We start from the raw sequence: 26,178 nt of genomic DNA on the forward strand, positions 1-26,178 counted from the left end.
GGGTCCAGTAAGAGTGTAGTAACCACAGAGAGAAATGTCACACTCATCACCTGTTGTCTGTTTTTAGGTTATATTCCTTCGCACCGAGTCCTGACATATACTTGTATACTTAATGATACTGTCATTAGAACAAAAATGGGATTCTCATTGTACATGTGTATTACATGTTTGTTTTAAGTCTTTAAGGCATTAAAAAAACATTGTGCAGTCACTCAGATTTCCTGTCTACGTGTACCGACAGTTTCAGAGTCATCCAGTGACACTGCTGACCCATTCTGTTCAGAAGTATTAGAAAAGGAAGAAGGCAGGAAGATGGGAATCATCTAAATGAATGCTGTAAATGAAAGAAGGCTTGGGTGTAACCTTTTTTATAGTCACCAATATTTTGATTAGAAACTTTACATATGCCACTTTTTCATGCAGTTTTTTACTCTTCAACAATAGAGACATTAGTCAATTAACAGTAAACCATATAGCAGCAGAATTGGGACTGATGCATCCTTAAACCACGAGGTTTTGCACTTTTGGCTTGTTACAAAAATGTCAGCTATCGCAAAAGTATGTAACAAATTTCTTCCCACAATAAGTTAATGTTTATATGTGATATAATATACATTTTGAGAGTACTAAAAACTATAAATATTAACATCCGTTTCAAACTCACCACATTTCTCACTGCATCTTACATGGTTAGGCAGTCGCCCAAGAATTTCAGCAGTTTGTCAGTGATGTATGAGCTGATGGGAATGCTGACAAATGCCCGCAGCTTTGGCCTCCTCTCACTATTTTCTTGTTTCTTTTCTTCACCAGCAAAATTTCTGGCCAAGGCTGATTTGTCCTACTTTCTATGTGCCAGATTTTTATGTAATGGTTTGTCACTGTTTTTGGGGTCTATTTGCTTAGTTTTGTAGCCCTTCATCTCCCTCTGTATGTGTTATACATTCAGCATTTTGTTGAGCTGAACCCCAATTTACTTTGTTTTATTCAACATTTTCTTTTAATCTGAACTGAATTTGGATGATAGTTGGCACACTTTTAAGACCGTATATTGAATATTTACTTGTATTTTTATTGTAATAGCCCATGTTGCATATTGTGCAACATCTTCTCAGGCAATTTTTGACAGTTCAAGTCCTCCCACTGTCAGAGTGTAGCTGGACAATAACCACATTCATCCCTTCAGCTAAAGTTCAGAGACAGAAAGTGTGAGGCGGCCTCTAATCAGCGTCTGAAAGAGTCTCACTGTCTCAGTCCTCTTTCGGTCGCTTTATCTATTCAAACGTCTCATTCTGCGAGTGTACACCACTAGACAAAATCACACTCTATAAAAAAAAAAAAAAGCAATGTCAAGCACGAATCGAATATGTTGAACCAATCTGGCAGTTGGGCAGCCTGCATCAGACAAACAAATTTTCATCGTTTGTCCCTGTGTTGTTGTGTTCACATATGGCTATTTCATTGTAAGCTTATGTTTAAGAAGGGGGACAGAAATGATGGGAAAGAAGAGACTGAGGTAGTTTGTATCCAAGCGGAAAGTTTTCCAGTGTGCGCTTGTGTCTTTAGAAAGTGAAGTTTTCTGGTGGGAAATCTTCTGTCTTTCTGTTGTGCCTCTTTTCATTAAGTGGGCCTGTCTGTGGGCCCAGGCTTATGAATATTCACACAACTGACAAAGAACACTCACATAAACAAGGTTGAAGCCAATTAGTTTCCAAAAAAAGAGATGGAGACATAGAGCGGGGGCGGATTCACCCACGCAGTATTCCTGTGCTTGTGTGTGTGTCCTGCACTGGTTGCACATAAGAGGAGGAATCTTACCAAAGTCAGCTGTGGCAAATTGTGATTTGAGTTCTGGTTGCCACAGAATTGCTAATTATCAGAAAAAGTCAGCATGAGTGCCAAGGCATGGCCTTGTGCTGATGTTCGCTGCAGTTACTGTGCATGCTGTACCCTGCTGACCGTGGCTTTACATTCACATTCCTCTCCTGGTTCGTGTAGAATAACAGCAACAAAAGAGCCGGGTGGAAAGTCACACCCAACTAAACAAAAGATGGATTGTTTTATGTTAGTCATGACCTCTGAGTAGTTTTCCCACTGTCCCTCACATCAGAACCTCTCACCTACTTTTCTAAGTCCCTCCCACTTCTGTCACAAGAGAGAAGACACTCCCTGTATTTTATTTTATTATGTGTAATATCATATTAGCGAATCACCACTGAAATATATGCTTTTAAAATCTCCAAGCAGCTAGAATGTGCTTTTATTGATTTAAATTAAACATCAGATTATTATCTGTTGTTGACCACTGTGAATTTTACAGTTAGCTCAGCAGCATAAAATAATAGTTGGTAATTATTTGAGTCATCTCACAACAAATCCAGGTGGAATAATATCTAAATGTGCATGCGCAGACTCACTCCGAGGGACAATTTAGAGTCACCAATTAACCTAACATCCATGTTTTTGGACGGTGGGAGGAAGCCGGAGTACCCAGAGAGAACCCACGCATACACAGGGAACATGCAAACTCCACAAAAAGGCCCCAGCCGGGTATCGAACCTGGAACCCCCCTGCTGTGAGGCGACAGTGCTACATTGTGCAGGGGCAGATGTGGGAACCTTGGCTTGCTTTTTAAACTTTATATCGGGTGCCAAGCATTTAAAACTAATGTGACACCTTAAAAAAAAAAGACAGAAATTACAGGTCACATCATTTTATGTCTGTGTTTTTTCTCTCCTTAGGGTGGTGCTATCTCAATCCTGACAGCCTGTGAAAGGCCCGGTGACTTTGCTGGAGTGGTTCTGATAGCTCCAATGATTCAAATGAACCCAGAATCGGCCACACCGTTTAAGGTACTGCAAGATTTTTAAATTCTCTCACTGCATTCTGGCCTGCTGTGGATGATTATTACCAATAATATTTAGCAATTTCAGCTAGGGGATGTAATACGAGTACGAGTATGTAGTATATACGAGTATGTAATATTTTTAATGCCAGCAAAGCAGTTATCAAAATCTCATTGAGAGGAGACTTGTTTTTCTGAGCTTGTTTTGATAAGAAGAAATGTGGCTCTAATATGAAACATGGAAGCAGAACTGTATATCAAGGAAGAGGTATTCCTCATGAAGTCCATATGTGAAAATAAACGCTCAGGGTGTTGTGTTTTTCACTGTTGGCAGATTTTCGTGGCAAAGCTCCTGATCCACATGCTGCCCAGCCTCACTCTGGGCGCTATCGAGTCCAAATGGGTCTCACGAGACAAAAAGCAGGTGAGAAACAGATGTTCTTGGGTGTGTGACTCGGTTTGTGTTCTGTATTGTTGTCTGTGATTGAAATTTCAGGTGCGGATGTTGTCGAAAATAGACTTTACGATGTCTCAAGGGGAAAATGTTTATCCTTATGTGTACATGCGTGTGAAGTCGTACTATTTTGGACAATCCCAGGATGAAGAACACCCCATGAAAAGTGCTCCGATTTTTTTTTTTGTTCCAAAAGGTACATGATAGTGTATCATTTGTTACCATAAACAAGGTGAATTCACTTCACACACCCACATTTATTTTATAAGCCTTTGGATTAGCCACAAGAGAGACAACAACCGACATGCTGTCACGTCCACATGCTTCAATTAGCATGTATTTCTGCCTGAACTTGATCTGTGTGGTTGTATGTGTACATACTTCGGCAGACCCACATCCTGCTTCCTACTGAAGGAGGGAAGTTGTATTCCCCTAGGTACAAAAGATAAGACTGACATGTGACAAAGGTTCCAGACAGGATTTGGTGAAAGTAAAACAAAATGTACAGGTTTATTCTTCCGGGGCTGTCCTGAGAAACCAGTTATATGTTGTTTTGTTCACTGTGAGGAAGAATCACAGTAAGAATTTCCCCTTAAAACATCACAAATGTTCAGCGCCTTAGAAATTAGAAAAGTTTAGAGAAGTGTCCAAAGAAAAAAGAAAATTTAGCAGAATTTAGTTTTGGTGCCCTTTTCTGAGCCAGGATTGAACATCAGCTTAAGAGTCATCTCTGAAAGCTGATTGGACAAAGCGCCTTTCCTTGAGGACTTTTATTTATTCAATTTCCGTAACTTTTTTCAGAATGACCAACAGCACACTAATCAAAGGGAGCGAATCTAGCTAATGAGGCCCTAAAGACATGCAGGAAAAATTTACTGATGTTTTTAAAGGGAAGTTTATTGGCGCCAGAGATGTTCTGGTTTGAGGCTAATGCTTAGCAGCCTCACTGGAATGTCATTTTAAGTTAAGACCGTGTCTCACTGACTCCTGAGCTGTTGAGCAGGTCATGTTGTTTCACAGCTCATCTTCCAGACACTCTTTAATCTGACATGTAAAGGAAGCAGTTTCTGTTGAAGTGGGCCTCAGCTGCATTTACACAGAAACTGAAAATGTTACAGTTCAGTGGAAACGAGATGAGGACAGGAGGCAGGAGGAGACTTATCTTGGAATTTGATAAGTAAACCAAAATCGCTGAGCCGGAGCGCCATGAAGTAAACTATGAAACCAAAACTAAATACAAAACTTACCAAATGGTGTAAACAGAGATAGAAAGACGACACAATGAATCAGAGTTACAAGAAAGAACCATGAAGAAAGTAACGGCGAGGATCTGACAATGACTGTGACAAAACAAGAAGCATAAATACTGCGGACGAACTGATAAATGAGTTACAGCAGCTGTGACAGACGGAATTCAGGTGACTGTAGAACTGAAGGCCAGATGGGGGGAACTGAGGACAACTACTGGTGAGAAAGTGGAATTAGAGACTGAACTAAGGCAAGACAAGACTAGCATACACACCATGAGTGTAGCTAAAAAGACAAATAAACACGAGACTAATACAGGCGGAAATAAAACCTGATTTAAACCAAACAAGAAAACAGAATAGAAATAAAACGCAGGAAAACCAAAACTAAGAAAAACTAATCAAAACTAAGAAAAAACCACAAAGGGAAAAGACACGAGCTGTTGTGTGACTTACAGTCTGTGAGACCATGTATGTTTCATGTTTCATGTCAGAGGAACCGGGTGGGTCCACTGCAAGTCAGCTCTAATTTAAACTAAAGTAAACGCTCTTTTTCCTGTCCTACTTTTCGAGGGTCAATAGTCCTTTATATTTAAGTTACCCTCTCATTTTTTATAAGCCCACTTATCTTCTTAAAAATCTCCTGCACTCCAATTGTCACGGTTTTCCCAGAAGTCTTCTCATTTTTTATAGCCACATTCCCTCCCATAGAACCACATCTTCCTTTGACTTCACCCCATATTTGGAGAAAGCTACTGAAGATTAAGACTGTTACTCTTTAAATGTCATGCCCAACAGCAGAGGATGTTGCTGTGGTTCCTACTATGGTTGTTTAGAAAGACATTGACATTGGAAAGTTGCATCCTGATGAATGTTTTTAAAGGACGGCGTTTACACACCTGCTTGGGTTGATCTGTGTTGAGAAAAGGGTTCAAATATGGTGATCATGGCTTGCAAAATGGATCAACATTGAAAAAAGAGAAGTGATAAAAACAAATCTGGCAAAACCTTCCACAAAACAGAACACAGAAAAGAGTTTAAAAAACACAATATTACAGAAAACAACAATAAAACTGAAAACATGACAAAATATGGTGTCTAAGGTGCTAAAATCTGTCTTCTAAAATGTGTTTTGTTCTTTAAAGAATGTAACGCTTTCTGCTTCGGTCTTTGTTTTGTGAAATGAGTCTGCCCAGTGTTAAAGGGCAGGGATGTAACAAGCCTCTCTTCCTGTAGCATTTTTTGTGTGTCTATGTGTCCTGTCAGGTGGAGGCGTATGATGCTGATGAGCTGAACTACCACGGCAGGTTACGGGTGTCCTTTAGCATGCAGCTGTTGGCTGCGGCTACTCGTATTGAGAGGGAGATCCCATCCATCAGCTGGCCCTTCCTCCTCCTTCATGGCGACGATGATAAGCTCTGCGACATCAGAGGCTCCAAAATGATGTATGAGAACACTGCAAGTTCAGACAAGAAAATTCAGGTCTGTATGGTTTGTTTACAGCAGGTTGCAACTGACTAAAGCTGGGTATCATTTAGGCCTTAGCTTCGCCTTTCATCTCCTTTTTTAACATTTTATCGTCAGCTGTTTAAATGAAAGCTGACACAAACTTGTACTTGGAGTGGCCAAAGTGAAAAAAACACTGCATAAAAAGGGAGAAAATGTTGCTTATCACGTTTCTCTCCTCTGACATCTGACAAAGAACTTTTGTATCAGTTTTCTAGGAAGTTGTTGCAGCTGAAGGTCAATGCGGCTGATGCAGAAACCGCAACTTTGGGGCAACACATTTACTTTTGTCTCTGCTCCCTGCAACATATTTTGATATGTCTAGATCATGTGAAAAAGGTCTTTCCTCAGAGATTACTGAGGTGTAAGATACTGATCAATAGACTGACATTTGTCCACAGACTCTCTGTCGTCTGCAAAATGTGTGTTTGTAAAAGGGGAAGTTCACACACCATGTTATCACAGGGTTTATCACATGAGGGTTAAAAGCAGGAGACAAAAATTTGAAAAGCGAGATAAGTGAACAGAGACGAGTGTTCTGGATGTTTTTTTTCTCCCACGGCACCTTGAGACAAAGCATAAATAATCAAGTGGTGTTCATGAGACTCAAGCTGTGCTTTATCTCGAGTGTATTGAAAGAATCATTTCACAAAATGACTTCAGGTTGCTTTGTTGCGTGCGTGTCATCACTCTGACTCCTACATTTCAGGTCTATGAAGGAGCCTACCATGCTCTTCACCACGACCTGCCTGAGGTGGCTGAGTCCGTGCTGAAGGACGTGACTGGCTGGATCACAGAGCGGCTTCCCGCCTCGACGACGCCACAACAGCAAAGCCCATAGATCTGTAATTTGCACAACTCAGTCAGCGCTCCAAGGAAACTACCACCTTTGTCCTATCAGGCCTGCTTCACTCCCCTGTGGCCTGTCTGGCATAACAATACTACTGCGCTCGCCTGTCTGGGAGATACTTCAGGCATATAAATGGACATTATATTCCCTAATGAAAGGTTTACTAACTCCAACCTTTGGGCATATAATATACAAAAAAAAAAGACTCTCCCCCATCTCCCTCTTTTGTGTACCTTAAAGTCAGACCTCTGAATTGAATTGGATGACGATGTCTGCAACTTTTTTACTTTCATTCACAAAACTCAGCAGCAGTGGTCAGATTCCTTGCGAAACCTATCAGCAGGGATGTGCCTCGTTTTCCAGCCAGCAGGCTTTTTTGGTGATTACTCCATTATCTCCTTGGGGCTGCTCGCTTGTGCAGCTCAAGATTAGTTTAAATTAAAATATGCTAGGCTTCTAAACGTAATAATGAAGTTTCCATCTCCTCATTTATACAACAGGCCAGATCTTTGAAGTACTACCAACAAAAGGTGACACAGTACATCACTGATCTACAAAGCAGCATTTTCTTTTTGCTCGGCCACCATTCACAAGCTGCTGTCAGATCAGTGCTGGGTTGGTCGGCTCAAGATAAGCTGTCATCTCAGACTAACAGTGGTTTATTCCTCCTATGCTCCCGTGTATTTATAACAAATCCAGTGTTCTCCTGACTTCCTCCATGTCTTTTGTTTGGTCTGAGGACAGATGGTTGACATGAAGACAGATGGTTGGCACTGCTACATTATATGAAGATTAGTGAATTCCATTTAAATCCAGCCAAATATATAGTTTTTTTTTTTCAAATCTAGACCTAGATTAAATGGATATTCATTAGGAATTTTTTTTTAAATAATTAAGTGGACGTTTAAAGGTATATTTTATACAAAGAGAGATTTGTCCATTTTTGAGACAAATTAGTGCTTTTCAAGCATTTACATTTATTGACTGAGTGAACATTAATTTTCTGGACTTGACTTATCTGTGAGGCAAATGAACCAGGTGTAGCTGGTGTCTCCCTTGCGGTGGGTGTGAATTATACTGAGGTCAAACGGTCAAATGCACTCTCCTTCTGTGGCCTCTGGCCTTTAAGGCTCTGGTTGATTTAACTGCCAGAGTCATTCTTTTGGATCCATATCTTTATTAAGGTCATAATGCCAAGCATAGAGGAGCAAATATCACACTACACTATCACTGCAGACAAAAGTGTAGATTGTGTCAAAGAACAATGAAGTTATCTTTAGAAAAACAGGATGTTTTGTAAAGTACTACTGATACACACTAATACTCAAAATGTATCCCATTTCAGTTAAAAGAGACTTAGTATTTCTCTGTTTCAGGGTGTTTTCCCCTGGATTTAAGAAGACTTTGGAGGAGCAGTTATACCCTCCATTTAGGTGATAAATAGTTAATAGCAATATTGAAATATTGACTTTTATGCCAGACAGCTACAATTGCAGGAGTAGTCAAAGTAGTGGTATAACTCTCATCCCTGTTAGTTTCTGCCTTCTCTTATAGCGGTTTGTCATGCCTGAAGTCAGCCATGGCTTCAAATAGGATAGCAATAATTGCACAACAGCTTCTTATTTGTGGTAGCTCATTAATTAAAAAGCAAGACAAAAATGCACTGAGCTCACCATTATGTGTTTTCATATAGACTGTAATTAGCAGCTGTTGCTGCTTGATTTTTTTTTTTTTCCTCAGATTTTTTTTAGCATGTGAAGGTTTCAGGGGTCAAGAATTTTAAAGTTGCACCAAATACTTTAGGGAGGCAAACGTTTTGATGTATGGCGTTTTACTTTTGTTTTTTTCTTTTAAATCACCCAGGGTTCAAAGAGAGTTATGCAGAGGGGCACTTTGTGGTATCCATGGTGACCGGTAGTCATGTGTAACCACGGCAGCAGTCCAGCAGCGAGTTTGCTTTTTTTCCTTTTTCTAGACTTTTCACGTGTGATCACCAAGGTGATCCGAACAAGACTGAATGAATGACACCGATTTCTGGATTCTGCCTGCCTAAAACTTTCTATCTCACCACCGTCTCTTCTTGTGTAGCCAGCTTTTTTTCACTGAATCTGGTCAGTATTGCTCCTTTGTCCAGCACATATGCTCTTGTTCTGCTACAGATTTATACATTATGTACAGTCATTAATAGCCTACTGGCATCAACAGGTCATATGAAACAATATAGTTTTGCTTTCTATTTCTGTTTTTTCGACCCTTTAGCGCCTTCTCATTCAGGAGGAAATTCACCACTTAATCTGATCTAATCAGTGAATGTATCGTACTCTCTCTTCCAAAGTGTGACCTAAGTATGCCCACTTCTAGGTTCTGATCTATTCAACTGTTTTTAGTTTTTTAAATTAAATGTTTAAATTTTAAATTAAAATTGATGTTTTGATTGCTAATTTTTTTAATTGCCCTGCAAAATTAAATTGATTTATTGTGATCGGCAGGAAACATTAGTGACACAATATTATTTAAACTGAATAAAATAAGTAAAATACAGAATGAATAAAAAGAACCAGAAGGTATTTATTTTAATGGACTTGGCGGAATATTTAGCAAGAAAAATATCAGCTCACATTACCACGGCTGCAGGGTTATAGATTGAAATGTAATGTATTCATGATTCCCAGAGGGAGTCGGATCCTTAACCCCAACCAGAACTACAAGCACTTCAAACACAATCTATTCTTGATTAGGCTGCAGCAGACCCAGCACACACAATAGCTCCCCAGTCCCAGTTGTATTCAAACTCTTAATGGCACCCCTGCTGCACTACCTCAGCACAATGGTTGGCAGCTGGCAGTGTAATTTCAAAAGCTCTACCTGTCAGACTACGTGAGTGCATATTACTGCTATCGTTAGCTTTGGGGGTGGAGAGAGATGGGAAAGCAGTGAGAGGATAAGAGAGAGAAAGAGAGGGGAACTGACAGTAACCATGGCAGCTTCTTTTTCTTTTTTTCTTTCTCTCTGTGAAATCACCCAGTAAATAAAATGTGTACTCATTAATTCTATGGGAAGTATATCAGATTTGTATGCGCTTTCAAGGCTTGTTGTCCATTTGCTGCTCTGAGGATTCCCTTTTGTGTGAGCGCTGAGATAAGAGAGCAAATAACTAGCATCACCAGCTCACAGTGAATAAAGAGCTGCGTGCACTGAATCTAAAACTGCCTGCTCTGCTGTTTGAACTGAAAACACTGTTTCCATCTCCGTTAAGAAGGATTTCTTTAGATGTCTTGCCTTTGTTTATTTTCCACCCTTCATTCCATGTCTTGCTTAAAGGGTGGTGGAAGAAAGTGAGTAAAATGAAGGAGAAATCCACCACTTCTCCACGAGATTTCATTCCTATTTACTTTAATGATGTGCAATCCCTGATGCAGTCCTCACATTTTTTTTAAAGCCATTTCCATTCCAATATTCCATTGTACTTCCATGTACTGTGTGCAGATTTTCTATATTCAGAAAAAGCCATGGACAAAGGATCAGTTAATAACTGATAATCCAGTCGACTGTTGAGCTCCCTCTTAGTTAGGACAGACATTCTATATTAAGTAAGGGAGAGAAAATAACGAGGACAGCAAACAGCTGAATCTTAATTGGGCTGCAGCTTTTGTGACAAAGCCAAATTCAGTTGGCCCACTGGTTCGTCAATAGGGCCTTTGTTTCAGTTTTTTATTCTTGGCTTTATGACTGTTTCTAAGAAAAGAACTGTTATATATGATGGAGGACTAAGGGGCACAGGCCAGTCTTTCTATTGTTTTATGGAAAGACTCAGTGCAGTGTTTGCATGAATCCAGTCTGGAGTCAGTGCTCAAGCTGTCAGCAAGAATTGTGTAGGTCTTCTCAAAAAGGCTGTAAATGCAGTAAAAGGAAAAAAGAGGAATAGAGCTCATCATTGTATCTGCAAAATGCAGACGATCAAAACTGTTGGCTAATGTGATTTATTTCTTGTATTCAGTTGTTAAACACTGTCCAACAGTATTTTAACTAAATAGAAATGCCTTTTATTTATCTTGTTTATAGTATTTCTATAAAATGATTTACGTATTGACACACATATATACATATATATGGATTACACACCAAGGCACTTTTACACCATTACCCTTCAGTTATGCTGTTGCTCAGCTGTGTTACGCTGTGTAACACTTTCAGACATGGAAACGAGCTCAAGGTTGTTTGGATGTAGTCAGCAATCCTGAAAATGGATGACAATGTTTATGAGGAGATTTGGCCTTCAGAAAATGTTACTGCTATATGTTTGAGACGACACGCTGTTGCAAAAAGCTTATTCTTGTTGAAGGCTGATTTTTTTTTTTTAAACAGGATCTTAACAACTATATGGTATTTAGTCTTTTAAAGAAAGTTTTCAAATTAAAATGGCATGTTTGAGTAGTTGTATGCAACTCCCTCTCTTCATAAAACACTCTGTAAGAAGTCAAAGGATATTAGGTGAAAAAAAATGTTATGGTCTACATTTCAGGTATGAGGTTTTTTGGTGGAAGGAAGCCTCAGACTAATTTGAAGAATTCAAATACAGTTTGACAGTCATTTGTGACTATATGTACTGTATAATTGATGTGTGTTTTGGTGTTGTTTGTGCCTTATTACTCTGAAGAATGTGTATCTTGTCATTTTTGCATGAATCCATGAGTGTAAATGTGTTTTTTGACAGACGCGAAGGAGAGCTGCGTAAAACAGATCTGTTTTTCGGTTACTCTGACTGTCTGTCGTCACTTTTGTTTCTACATGTGGCTCAGTAATCTTGTCTATTTGCTTGTATTCCTCCTATTGTCTCATTCAGTTTATGTCTATCTGAATTTGTGTCCAAACAGCCAAACAGGAGTATAAGCAGAATTAGGTCATTAGGTCCAGAGAAAAAAATACTTGACACTGAAGACAAGGCTTTCTGGTCACTATATAATCAAGCAGGAAAAAGCAGGAAATCAAGTCCATGACATAGAAATAATACAAAAATGTGAAATGCAACCAGATGAGAATCTTTTGAGTCCATCACGATTGTTGTATGTATTTAATGTGTTTTGGGGCTTTATTATGTCAGGCTTAAACAAAAAAAGAATGAAATTGATGACTGAGACAGCGACTTCTTTGTGTTTCTTGTGTAGGACTGGAAAGAAACTTTCAAAAGATTCACTTCACATCTCTGTTACGACTTGCGATGTGCAGTTTTATGCACATTTGCCAGGAAACACAGTATTCTGAATCTGATCTAAAATGGAAGTATTTCAAATGTATTTCAAACGGCTATTGCAGAAAACTCAGCAGGGAGATCTTACATGGATTAGGTGTTCATTTTTCAAACACATGGAGAAAGCGCACCGCTCAGTGTCACATTTATTTTATTTTAGGTGATGAGTGGAATATCAAAGTAAAGCAAGCCCTAAAACTCCATCAAATCGCTCAAAATGCATTTTGACCTACAAAAATATTTATTTTGCATCTTCACATTCTTGAGTCTTCCTTGTAACAGGTTACTAAGTACTGAATGACACTTTCTATGACTAATCCAGTACTGACATTGATGTATTACCTGACAAACATGACACTTTGTTTGCTACACCGCTATAGACAGTTTTCTCCAAAACCCTACTTCAACTTGAATTCAGGTATTAGACACGGTCAGTCTTTCACTTTTCACTGATGCATTGTTGTTACTTTGTAGGTTCCTTCAAGAATGACAAAATGTTGTAAAAGATGTATATAATATGTTATAATGATACCACTTCTGAATTTTAAACTACTTATTACTAGACTGTTCAGAAGGTCCATACTCTTTAAGAATAAACTACATGACTGTTTAACTGTCTTGACTGAGTTGACTGACTTCTTTATCAGATTCTCTCCCTCATGTGAGAGTGTATTTCACTTAAGTTTGTTCTTATAATTATTTTTAATACATATCTTTAAAAGCACCGCTGGGATAGGCTCCAGCCCCCCCCCTACACAACCCAACCGACGGATTAAGTGGGTATAGAAAATGGATGGATGGATGGATCTTTAAAAAGCTTTTACATACTTCACCAATAACGAAAGGTCGTCATATATGAGGAATTCTACTTTGGAGGAACTTTAGTTTCTGTGTGGTTAAAAACAAAGATTCTGGGCAGCATCTGCCCAACTGTGTTTTTTACTTAATTCCAAATATTCAGGCATATAACTCATTAAATAACACCAGATTGAGTGGAGAAAGCATTCCTGTGTTCATTGGATGCAGGCCACTGCTCACGATAGGTGAAATAAAGCTTTGAAAAGAAAATGTCATGCTTTAACAGGTACAGCAGAGTGAAGTGATACAACGGAGAGTGGGCATCTTGGCTTGGTAGACCTTGTTTCTGGTGGTGTTTCAGAGGCAAAACAGAAGACTAGTGCAGGAAAACATCCCCTGAAAGGATTGAACCATCAAAACAGTTGGGCTGGTTGCATTCACATATTGGGCAGTAGGTGGCAGCATTGAATCACAAAATTCATATGAGAAAGCCTAATTTGTATGAAAGTGGTGCTTGAGTTGTGTTTCCAGAATGAACACAGAGATGCAGGGCATGAATGAACCAAGTATTTCTATTTATTTTCATTGAGCTATAGTTGACTCTTTCTTTTTTATATATATCCTGCCCTGACTTGTGTCTTGTCCAAATACTGACATCATAGTGGAACAATAGTCTATCAAACTCTGCCACTGCCTAAAATGTTTTGAGGTATAATTTTGATTATGAGTTTAAACTGTTACACTGTTATAATATTTCATTTGGTTTTCCTCTATCACTCTAATTTATCACGATACATTTATGTTTACTGTTTTCTCTCTTTTATCCTGCTGAACTCCCAATAACAATGAAAGAAAAGATGCCTTTAAGGACAGAGATATTTCAGTATCACACTCTAAATTACCGTTATCACACTCTCTCCAGCTTTCTTTTTTCCTTTTTGTCCCATTTTCTTCCTCCTCCTCCCTTCACCATGAGAAAATAGGCTAGCAGCTCTCTTTTTCAGAGTTGAGTGGAACTACATTAGCAGCAGTTCCCAAAGGGTGACACTTCTAGGAAAGCCGAGACCCAAATCCACCCTCAACATGTGAATATTAATCTGTCTCTGTCAGTTAAGAATGCACCGCTACTTGTTCTTGTTCCTGTTGGTCAGGAGGGAAATCCTTCTGCAGAAAAAAATGCTCCCTCGTGGGCAATACACAGATAATTCATATACAAAGATGGTTATTCATGACAACTAGTTTCACAAGCTAATTGATTTCTGCAGTGTAATCAACCTTCGTCAATGAACCTGCAGGAATGAGGAAAGTCACACTGATGATGTGGTTTATTTTGAGCACAGTCCCTTTAGGTTCATAACGTCTCATGATAACTCTAATGTCTCTGTTAGTATTGTCCTTTGATTAATCAAAATTACTTCCTCAGTTTGGATTTGGTCTAAATTTATGTGCAAATCTTTTCTGCCAAAAATCCTCTTTTCTTGTGTATATATATATATATATATATATATATATATATATATATATATATATGTATATATATATATATATATGTATATATATATATATATATATATATATATATTTTTTTTTTTTATCAAGTGTGCTGTCCCAGCAGGGGGAGCCAGGATGTCTTTTTTTTTCTCTCAGTATTTGTTTAAAACAAACAGACCTAAGCCAATCAGAAACCGGTTCAAGGAATCAAATCAGGGATCCCTGTGACCATGGCAACAGCTTTACCTTAGTGACAGTCAGAAGGTGAGAGATATAAATGGAAGAGGAGATAATATATATGCTGTGGTGGTGGGTATTAGCAAACTTCTCCCAATAGTTACCTTTAGAGTGAACCTTGGTGACCCAACACAGTTTATTTGAAGAAGGTAACTGGTTGAAGACTAAATCTTATCAAAGTAAACTAGAGCATGAGGATGGAGAGGAAACTAGATCCATTAGTAGTGCTGCAGTGAAGGTGTGTAGGAATTTACTCGGAGAAAACTGGATTTAATAGGCACATTAAATGTTGAAATATCTGTTGAGGTAGATGACAGCAGCAAATAATATTAACTGACCCATAAAGGACCTTGGAGGCCTTGAGGGAATGAGGGGATTATGGCTGGCATGTCCAGAAAGGAAATGAGAAAGTGATGAGGGCGAGAGGTGAAATGGTCTTGAACCTATCAGAGATGTTTTAGGCTTCATAAGAAGGGCATACTGTTGCAGACCTCTAGCTACAGGATGCCTGATGTGTTTTCCCTTTGTTATTTGCTTAAAAGATGTCTGACAAAGAGTAAACGTTTTTTTTTTAAATTACATCTATTACCAAAGACTGTTTTCTTTCAACAAACCATTTAATTATTTCAAGGGGACATTCAACAAAATGCAGCAATAAAAAATGCATGTATTTAAATATTTAAAAAAAAATCTCAAATCGAGGCCTGAACTTTTTCAATCTTTATTAAGTTGTCAAGGCCACCTTTGTGGGTGTGGCCGTACTCAGAGTGTAATGTAGTTCTGCCTTTAATCCCGCCTCATTTACATATTTGTATTCTATTGGCTGTATCATTGTTCTGTTATCTGTTGATAGGCCGGCATATCTGTCAATCTAAGTCAAACGCTTTCCGCTAACTCAGTAGCCCCGCCTCCTCACGCTTTCTGAAACCAGTGGTTCATTCGTGCGCGAGTAACTGTGGATTACCTCGCTGGGAAAGAGCAAGCTTATTTTCAGTTAATTCGGCAGGATTTTGTGCTATTAGCCGTCCTGCTGCTAGATTAACGTACTGTTAAGGATTTTTTTCGACGGTACTTCTGTTTGCAGTTAACTGTCGTGCGGCACAACCGTGTAGACCCCGAGCTAACGGTAGGCTTTGTCACCTGGTTGCAGCAGCTGACTTGTGTCTTGAGAAGAACAGAGTTGCCGTGCAGTTGCCGAAAGAAAACTACCAGATAGCAAGTCTGTCACTTAGCCTGCCACCTAGCCATCTCCTTCTTTACTGCCATAGTAAGTCCCACCCTCACCAAGTGCGTGGACGTTGGGCTGCAGTGGGGAAGTCGAGTATATTTTCTCCGTCTGAACTTATCCAGCATCCTTGCACACCTGGCTGGCAAAAGAAAAATATCCCCCCCTCCCCCGTCAGTTGGTGAAGTAAGGCGACGCTAACGTAAAATTGCCGGCTTTACGTTCGACAAGTGTCTTCTGTGGAGGGATACGATCGCTACACTGGCAAAGAGACTGGCTAAAAAGAAGAGGCGAAATAAGAGTGAACAAGAAAGACGCGGAGAAGGAGGTGACTGGCTAGTTTGGCCGGGGACACAGAATCGCACGTAAGTGACTCATAGTTGGAGTCGTGAAAGTAGCTTGTTAAACGGCTTACCAGTCCTGTACAACTTGCAGTGCTTGCACTGCAACATTTATCCAGCCAGCTTCTGCTCTGTGGCTTAGCACCTACAGCCAGTGCGCCATACTACAACGTAAGCTAACGGTATAGGCTTCCTTGAAGGTGGCTCAGTAGCTAGCATGATAGCTAAGGATTGATGGTTTAAAAGTGAGAAAGCTCTTCGTTTGGAGCTCGATTACTTTTGTTGCAGTGATTCTTTATAAACTAACGCTTATCGGCAAGTTTGGTCTAGTTGTATCTGTGAACCGAGCAACAACCTAAACCAGCGATTTGTCATGAGGATTAGCTTATTAGCCTCTTTGCTAGCTAGTTCCAACCGGCCACCCACCCAAGTTGACAGCTCAGTTTCTGACGATGCGAAGCAGAAATGTTACTGAAACTCAGCTAGTATTACTGATTATACGTCCACCCCTTTGCAAACTCATATCTATCCGGTACAGCTGTGAGAACTCCGTGTACTTGGGCTCAGCCTTAGATAAAGTTGCCACTCAGTGACAATGTCACACAGCACTTCATGCACGCTTTTATACTACATTGCTTTTGAAGGACAGTGTAGAATCTCATTGACTGTCAGACTTGTTTGTGACTTCTTAAATCTCGTCTATCTCTGTACATCCCAGCTGTCATTGAGAGCTGTCATCACCTATTGAACATTCACAGTCATAGAGTGTGTGTTGAAATAACAAGTTATAACAGTTTATCAGATCATAATTGTGCACTTCTTAACCATATCACATGTTCGTACCTGAACACAATTTAGCATCTGTTCCAATACTAACAAATGTTTCCCCTCTCCATTTAGATAAATAAACGCTACCACTGAGCCACACACAGCCATGAGTATTGAGATACCGGTGGGGTTGACGGAACTCCTGCAGGGCTACACCGTGGAGGTGTTGCGACAAAGGCCGTCAGACCTGGTGGATTTTGCAGTACAGTACTTCACCCGTTTGCGAGACTCGAGAAGTCAGGATGGGTCCAGCACAGGTGGCAAGCCGGGGAAAGGAGTGATGTTTGACGGAGAGCCGATGCAAACGGAGTCCAATGGAGATGATGACGAAGATGATGATTCTGACTTTGAGCGTAGGTTGATGTTTTGTTGTCAAGCTTGTCAGCTATTGTGTTGAAAGTGTTTGTGAGAGCGAAATGGGACGGAATGAAAGAGCACTGCGAGTATGTTTTTGCAAGAGGTTTCGAGAAGGAGAGAGTGAGAATGTGAAGTCTGGAGCCTTTGTCAGAAAGCTCTGTCATCTCTTTCTTAGAGAGAGATTATCTTAGTAGGTGATGCCTGTTGTAATTTCATACCAACTGTCTTTGAGTTGACAGTTTGGGAAATAATCTCATCGAGGCCTTTTCCATCCTCATGTGTGGCTGTAAGAATCCCGCATTTTATTAATTTCAACTATCAACTCTGAAGGCCTTGAGAGTTCCAACTTCTCTGAAAGTGTGCAGAAAGAAAAATCCCTGAAGTGCAAGCACTCAGTTTAGTTTATGAAGTGAATGCTCGTGCTTTCACGAGTGCCTTAAAAAAGGCAGTGCTCTGAAAATCAAACTGATATATATATATATAAAATAACAGAAACAAAAGTTGGGGTTGAAAAAAAAAATACTTATGTATTTTCTCCAAAATATTTGCATTTAAACTTTAGACATTTTGTGAAGTATATAGGCTTTGAGTATTTCGCTGTAATCGTTACATGGGTGCAATACTTTTTGCTTACGTCATTAAGAGTCTGGTAGGGTCTGCATGAGGCATGTGTCATAATCAGAGGGTGTGTATACTCTTTAAGGACATCTTGTGTAACTGCCAATTTGTTGTCTGAGAGTACTTTTCCTTGAATTTGATACATCCAACATATTCGCAGAGAACCTCTTAATGTGGATGAACAACTACACATCCGTGGGGCCTTGAGGTGCCTGTGTACACATCTGGAGCCTCTTATAATGCGGCCCTAAAGGTCATTCCCTGTATGTCACCCATGTCCTTTGCGCTTATTCCATTGTGGTTGACGGACTGGCTGAGGATGCAAGCTGCTCCATAGCTCAACTCTCCTCTGTGCTGCTGAGAGCTTGTGGCCTAGTTCACGTAGCTGTGTTACACTGTGAATGAAGGAGTTTGCTTTTTATAGTGTGCTGATCCACGGTGATCTGTGAAGGTTTTAGGAGTTTAAAAAAAAAAAAAATCACAGATATATATACGTTTAAAAAAAAATAAAAAAATGCGATGCTGTTTATATGCGTGTGAATGTTAAATTGGCACAGTCCAAATGCTTCAGAAGTGAAACTGTAACTGGACAATTAGTCTTTTATCAAATCATTGGCAGATACCAAAGCATCTGGGAACATTTTGGACGTCATCACACCGGTTTTCTGAACATCATGCGTCATTCCTCTTATAAACCCGTTTCATTTGCGGATTATCTATATCTATCATGTATCTATGCAAAATTCAACTCTGCTGGAAGTGGTATTGGCCAATCTTGTCAAGTGGTTTAAGCTGGCTTATGGTGAAGGGGAGATTCTGTTCCTATGCTTTCACAAGTGGAGTTAGGCTGCTGTTATACAGCTGTGACCTTAACTGGGGATGCAGAGCTGTGTATGTGCTTGTTTTTCCTACCTTGTGAGGATGAAAATCTGACTACACACTAACTTATGGGGACTTCCTGTAAAAATGGGGTCAGAACTGTTTTCCTTATGAGTTCAAAGTGATTTTTGTGGCTAAAGACTTGTTTTGGGGTCGGGTTTAGAATTAGGTCATGGTTAGTCATTCAGTTGTGATTGGTAAGGTTAGGGGCTGGGAAATGCATTGTGTCAATGGAGAGTCTCCACGGGCATATAAACTAGATCTCTGTGTGTGTATGTGCCCCCATGCACGTGTTCTATCTTTAAGTGTCTGTAAGTGATGCATATATTTCTGAAAGTTAATAGTTGTGTTCTGACTTTATTGCACACCAGTTCAAATTCCAACCTGATGACACCATGAGACAATCGCTCCCTAGTACTTCCCGATTAACAATCATTTGAGTGTTTTCCATACCTCATCTAATGGGGCAATAAAGGACAGAACTGATACACTTGTGCTTTAGGGAGAAGCTTTTGCCTCGATGCTGAAGGTTACACACATGACTTCCATGACATTATATTATCCAACCAGGCTTGTGCATACTTCCCTCAGGGGACATTCACTTCAGATGGGAACAACACAGGCCTGTATATCGAAAGAAATCATGTGCTTTTGTCGGACCACTGTTATAGCCTATAGGTGTAAACAGTTAAAAGTTTCTACAGAGGACATAAAAAAACATTTTATACTTGGAAAAATATCCTTTTTAAATGTACAAAACAAGGACTGGTTTTCTTAGTTGCACTTATTATACAGGTGACACATACCCCTACTGCTCCTATTGATTTGAAGTCTTCCAACACCATGAAACCAAAGACGAAGCCCATGGGTCAGAGAGTTTTATGGGGTTTTCAGTGATGACAACATTTCTGGCTGGATACCACTTGAGGCTCTTTGATGGATGTTAATACTTTCCTTTTTTTTTTTTTGCAGTTATTTTCAAGTCTCTTAGAGTACACATTTTGTTAAAAATCTAAAATATTTACACATATTCTCTCGTCAGCACTAAGAAAATCTATCAGAGCTTGCACTCTTTCAGATCTTTGCAGAGGAAGTCATGTCCTTACCTAGAGCACAGGTGACATATTTCTGCTTTTGTCATACAACAACTCAGTAAATAGGCCATTGACGCATTTTGGGTGTTGACCCTCCATTTAAGAAATATAGCTCTTGTGAAATTTTTATTGAGTTGAGACGGGATTGAACAACTCTGTAATAGAGGGCTAGTTTTGTTTAAGACTGATGCTTAATACAGTCTTGAGAATTTTGACGTTGTGCTGCAGTATATAAACATTTTTATCTGTTGCTTGCCAAAAAAAAAAAAAAAGACATTAACTTCACTGTGTTTACTTAGTTTAGCTGCTTACAGCTGTGATGATTCACCAGTATGCTCTTATCTGTTACACTGCGCTGCAGGAAATAATTGTTTTTGAGAGTGTATGTGAAACGCCTAATACGTAAATGAACTAGATGGCTGGTTTTGTTTTCCCATGGTTAGAGTCATATAGTTCTGAAACCATGACATCATATTTTGCATGCTTTGTTTCTCTAACTCTTGCTGCTTAAATCCACAGCAGGGTCCCTACACAGGCGTAAGCTGCTTAACAAAAGAAGATATAGTTTTCAGTACAAACTGTTGGACCTCCATCATTTGCGGTGATGTTGGTGATGCCAGAAGTAAGCCTCTGCTTTAGGCTGAGCAGCTCTTAAAAATTGTTCTATTGGCAGATTCTTTACGGCGCTGCAGATGCACGTTTCGCTGTACACCTCACTTCGACAATGAACCATGGGTTCTCGCAAGGAACTTAAGAATAACTATGAAAATCAGTGCTCCAAATGTCAATATAACCTGCTGTCTTAATGAAGACTTTCTTGTTGATTCCAGATCAAACGCATCATCTTTCTATCTTTCTAATATGTGCGTGTGTTTATTTTTCTTTGAGCTGGCCAGCGTAGCGTCGCTTTGGCAGCGTGTGCTCACCGAGAGAAACGCGAGAAGATGAATGGATGCCTCTGTAACTGAAAAGAGTGGGGCTATTTATAATAAGATGGATGGAGGGTGCGATGAGTTGCAGGGATGATAATCGAAATGAATTAAATATGTTTTTATAGGAAAGACAGCGGGTGAAAATAGTGTCTGCATGAAAAAGTGAATGAGGGTGCATAGAGAGGCTCAGCGTCTAACTCTTTACAGAACACAAAGCTTTGCAGCTAGATGACAGTCACCTGAATACATAAAAGGCACAAATTATGGCTTTCATTCATTTAATATAGCTCTTTCCACAGATTAATGGGACATTTTAGTTAACTATATCAAGAAACTGGAAGTTTACCTCCAAATCTCTGTTCAACTGCTTGAAGGAGTATTTTCTTCCCTCCAGGTTTTTTTTTTTTTTCAAAGCCCTACCAAGGTGTGTTGTTTTGATTATGTATAAACACCGATATTTTGGAAGCAAAAGACTCATAACATTACCAAAAGCCAGTGAAGTGTTTTCCTTTCCGTCGCAGTGGCGCTTTTTGATCAGTACGAACAAAACTTCCCAGATGGTTGGTGTTTATTTGGGACTGCAAATCTTCTGTTACTTAAACACACTTAAACACATTTAGTTGGCAGTAGACCCTGGCTTTGAGTACGTGCTGTAAAATATACAGTGCATCCCTCAAAATTCCGTGATGCATGGAAAAACTACAATCGGGTTGGTCAGTCCCTGTCTTATAAGTTTTAAATGTCTGAAATAATGTTGACTAAGTTCACTGACCAGTACTTAAGTATATTTGAAGTTTTCAGGCCCATATGTTGTTAATTTGTTAGTTTTTATTGAAATAAAAACATTTCAATAAGTTCTCGAACTCGGAAAAATATTCCCATTCATTCCAGGCATTCACATGCACTTTATTCATTGAGTTTCTAATGAGCTTGAAAAACAAAACCCCACAAACATTAAGCAGCTTTTAAACCCTCCACCACTGGAGCCCCAGGTCGACTTTAACTCTGTCTTATGGCTCTACACAATTTACTGATCGTTGCTTCTTTTGTGATCATATCTTTGCACTCTTTGGCTCTCATTGGCTGAGATGTACCCCCCCCACCCGCCTCCCTCAGGGCTGTGTATCAACAGGATTATAAATTTGACCGTGCTGACCACATGTGCTGAAAAATCTGTGAACATGAACATCTGCAGATCCATATGCTTTTGGAATCTTTTTCATTTTCTTTCTTTTCTTTTTCTTTTTTTTTTTGTTTAAAGCCTCACTTTTATTTAGCTCAAGGAATAATCATAAATAACGTGTTGAATTTCTGCCTCTGACCTCTTTCTGCCGCCGCTGCACTTCATCACCATCTTCTCATTATCGTTGCCTCACACTCTGTGACCCCCCCCAAACCCTTTTGCCCCACTATTGATTTTCCTCTCACAGTTCTCCTCTGCATTTCTCTTGCATATTTTCCCTTTACCCTATAAGGTAGAGGGGTGATTTTACTTTGTCTAATACTGTAGATCGATTTTAGTTTTGCTTTTTGACATTCATATCCTGTTACGTAAGATGAATGAACATTATCCCGAGTTCCTACAGGCCCTGATAATTAGTGCAAAAACTAAAGCCGACATGTCTGTATTTGTTATTCGCTCAGGGCTCTGTGTGTGCATTTATGGTGAAACACTGTTGTTTTAAGTAATTAAAAATTTAGAGGGAGCGCATATGGAATTGTAGATTTGCCCGTGTTTGTATGAATGTGGCTGGTTTCAGTGTTAAGCTGTGCAACAGGTGACTGCTAAATATGTAGCAGTGTACGTATAACAGGCTTTTTGCTTACTTAAAGTTTCATTTATGGTTCTGATTACAACCGCAGTGCCTATGATATAATCAGCAGCCTTGTGCAGTAGGTAAGCTGTAGCCTGACATGCTCTTACCCAGAAATCTGTTTCACTGTTTACTTTTCAGTAAAAAAGTTGAATGCAAGACTTTTTGTGTGGTATAATATTGTTCTGCACAATGTTGATAGTTTGATTCACAACATAATATTTACAAGACTTGCTCAATATCACTGCCAGTGCCGACATTAAAGCTGCAGTCTGCAAGATTTGTTGTTGTCATACGTAAATTCCTACTTTTTGGCATTTTAAGAGTTTACATGATCTATCAGAACGCTTGAAGTTGAAAACGGTGACCTCCGTAGTCGCAAAATGCAAGAAATGCTTATTTTTTTAACCGAAAAATAAAAAGTTATTCAACTTCCTGTCCCGCCCCTTCAAAACACATGAGAACTCGTGCACGTAGACGTGCACGCCAGATGCGCCTACACGACTCCTCATTCATCAACTCACCTGTCATTTGCGATCATGGAAGACACAGTAAGAGAGTAGCCCGTAATGAAGTTCAATAGTCTAGATAAATAAGCGTGGGGACGAGCCTACCTTGTATCGCGCGTGCACAATCGGTGATTGACAGGCAGCAGAGCCCAGCTCGTAAACCTGATTGGTTACCTTTTACCGGTCCGGTCTGCAATTTTGTAAACAAACCTGCTGGCTTTGGAGGGACCTAGCGGGACATATAGGGGACCTAGAGAATTCATTTTTTTTTGTATTGGGGTATTTAATGTACTACTTTCAGAATCCCCGGACAGTTCCAGGCATTATGCTTGAAAAAGAGTTGCAGACTGCAGCTTTAAGTCAGTGAAAGGAAAAAAAGATGGCCTGCAACCCCTAAAGCATGTAGCTGCCACGCTCTGCGCACCTTGAAACCGAAGCTGAAGTTTGTAGCGATAGTTGAGATGATGCTTTTATCCTTTTAGATTGAATTGAAACAAATGTGCTCAAAAATAAAGAATCGGTTGTGAGTACACCTGCTTAAAAATGCCAGGTAAAATTATTTCCCATCGCCAGTAGTAGCATGTTACGCAAAGATCAATAGTGCAAGAGCTGTTCAACATCATTGACAAAACTGCACCCCCTCTACTGAACACAGTGCTCAGGCAATGAAGTAAGACAATGAAGGAAGAGGCTTCTTCTGCTCCAGCATAAATGTATAGTAACTGTTTTTATTCTTTAGACTGCAATATGATTTCCTGTTTTGGGATTCACAAAGTATCATTCAATTTAGTGTTGGTCCTTGGTGCTCTGGAGGCTACACTGTAATCGTAACCGTGGAGAAACTACATCTCTCTCTACGACAACACGGAGGGATCTCATTACACTATATTCTGACTGTGCTCCACAGCCAAGCATTGACCAGGGTAGCTTACTGGTAGAGCATCAGAATCCGAGCCAACTTAAATAAAAAGACCAAAATAATATTGCCTTTTTCAAAGACTGATTAGCTCATTTTCCCTGACTTATTTGTGATAAAACAGCCGCTGTGATGCATTAAATCTGTTGCAAAGAATGCGACCAAAGCATGCCAGACAACAGGGCTTTTGGTACTAGAGCGTAAACATTCAAAGTTGAAATGCAGGAGAAAAAAAATCTCAGCGTCTTAGAGAGACTCATCACCTGTCAAAGTGCCCTTCCACCCAGCAGCATTTCAACAGAGCTTACTGATGAGTCAGAGATGATGACATTATTTAATGCTGCTCATAAACTGTATTGTTGTGGTGCTAAAGGCACTGTGACCCGCAGTTTTAGGTGTTGTACCATTGCAAGCAATGCAAAAAGTCTGTCTGGAGCCCAGTGTCTTGTCTCTTTTTGTCCATGAGTTTTCTCTGTGGCAAACGTGTTCTTGTAAAGAAAAAGTGAGCTTTTCCCGCTCATGTTTCCAAATTAGCATTTGCACACGGATGTAAATTGAACACCTTACCATTGCACTCAAAGCCTGATGCTAGTGGGTGTTAGCAGGTCTGTTTTTGTCCTGACAAAAGGAAAAGGGTGTTTTAGAAATCCTGCGGGCTTGTAGTACTTTGGCAGTGTTATTGCTGAACTTAAACAGACACACTAGTACAGCGGGATGAAAGCTAACAACATTGTGTGCCACTTAATCCAGCTACAGCACAGTCTCTGCCATGATCATATGCAGAACCAACATGGAGGGTGGTGCTGACGTCTTTTGTTGTTTTTAAATGTTTCTGTGATTGTTCCTTTTACATACCGTTAAGAGTACAGACCATCATTTGTTGACCAATGAGTGTTTAGCAAGTAAACTGCTACGGATAATGAGAGGTATGATTAGTGCACTAATTGGCTGAGACTTTAGCATAGACACAGGCAAAGGCTACGTGGAAGTAGAGAACTTTTTACGTAATCAATCTTTTTGAATATTATTGAAAAGGAGGATCCAGCACTGGATTGTGTTTAGATCCTAGTCTCTCTGTGAATTTTCCTCCCTTGTAATGGACCTAGTATTTATAACGCCACCAGTAGCCATTACTTACCAGATTACAGCTGTGATGTCCCGTTTTGTTGTTTACAAACTGAAAAAGAGGGCTGATTTAAGTGGTTTTACCATTTTAAACCACTTTGCTGTTTTGCAACACAAAATTTGTTTTTGTTCACTGTGAAATATAATTTGAAGAATTTACAAAGTTCATTGTTAGACATTCTTAACACTAATTTTCGTGCTCTTTGTTCGTACTGTGTGCTTTGCTTTTTTTCATATTTGCACCGAATTACTTTCATGCCTGTTTCTCGTCCTTTTGTTCAACCTTAAAACAGTCATAGCAGTCTTTCTGCTTTTGCCTCATTCCTTCAAAAGGCACTGTCTGCTGATTCATTTACCTTCAAGCCTGCCTAGCTGCTGTCACCTTTGCTTTTCTTATCTTTTTTTTTAACTGTTTCTCTGAATCACTGCTGCCTTATCCAACAACCTTTCTCTCAGTCTTCTCCACCTTTCTCTAAATGTGTTTCTTTATTTTTCTATGTCCTGCTCTTCTGTCAACGTGACTTTTTTTGGATTTATTTTCTAATTATTGTTGATTATTTGTGGCAGTGGTTGCTGGGGTGCGCTCAGTTCTTAGGCCACAGTTGAGGTTACAAATACAGAAGGACAAAATGCCTAAACCATGTGAAACAAGATGACGCTGATAAGGCCATAGCAGGGGAGATTGTTGTACAATGCGGTTTGCTTGTATATACTGATACACATCATTTGAACTTTGGTACTTCCTCATTCTCTGTCCTCAAACCATCTTTAGTGGCACTACAGAAAAATGAGGAAATGGTAGGAGATGATGGGTTTTAAGTGGGCGTACGTTATCCTCTGCTTTTCCAAGTTTGAGTTGACATGTTT

The 26,178-nt window shown here is 39.6% G+C and overlaps 2 protein-coding genes across 3 annotated transcripts in view; both read left to right on the forward strand.

The window, feature by feature from the left end:
• The window catches only part of mgll (monoglyceride lipase), a 38,496-nt gene extending 25,731 nt beyond the window's left edge, over positions 1-12,765 (forward strand). For both annotated transcript variants that reach the window (XM_075476340.1, XM_075476339.1), the window contains 4 exons: positions 2,739-2,849; positions 3,177-3,266; positions 5,810-6,025; positions 6,759-12,765. In XM_075476340.1, the coding sequence (XP_075332455.1) occupies positions 2,739-2,849; positions 3,177-3,266; positions 5,810-6,025; positions 6,759-6,890 (549 nt within the window). In that variant the 3' untranslated portion in view covers positions 6,891-12,765. The remainder of the gene's footprint in view (positions 1-2,738; positions 2,850-3,176; positions 3,267-5,809; positions 6,026-6,758) is intronic.
• Positions 12,766-15,600: 2,835 nt separating this feature from the next.
• Positions 15,601-26,178, forward strand: part of prkar2aa (protein kinase, cAMP-dependent, regulatory, type II, alpha A) — a 46,677-nt gene continuing 36,099 nt past the window's right edge. The window contains exons 1-2 of the mRNA XM_075476341.1: positions 15,601-16,263; positions 17,140-17,420. Of these exons, the coding sequence (XP_075332456.1) occupies positions 17,174-17,420 (247 nt within the window). The 5' untranslated portion in view covers positions 15,601-16,263; positions 17,140-17,173. The remainder of the gene's footprint in view (positions 16,264-17,139; positions 17,421-26,178) is intronic.

This window comes from Odontesthes bonariensis, chromosome 10, assembly GCF_027942865.1.
Source record: "Odontesthes bonariensis isolate fOdoBon6 chromosome 10, fOdoBon6.hap1, whole genome shotgun sequence".
In the NCBI taxonomy this organism is placed as follows: Eukaryota; Metazoa; Chordata; class Actinopteri; order Atheriniformes; family Atherinopsidae; genus Odontesthes; species Odontesthes bonariensis.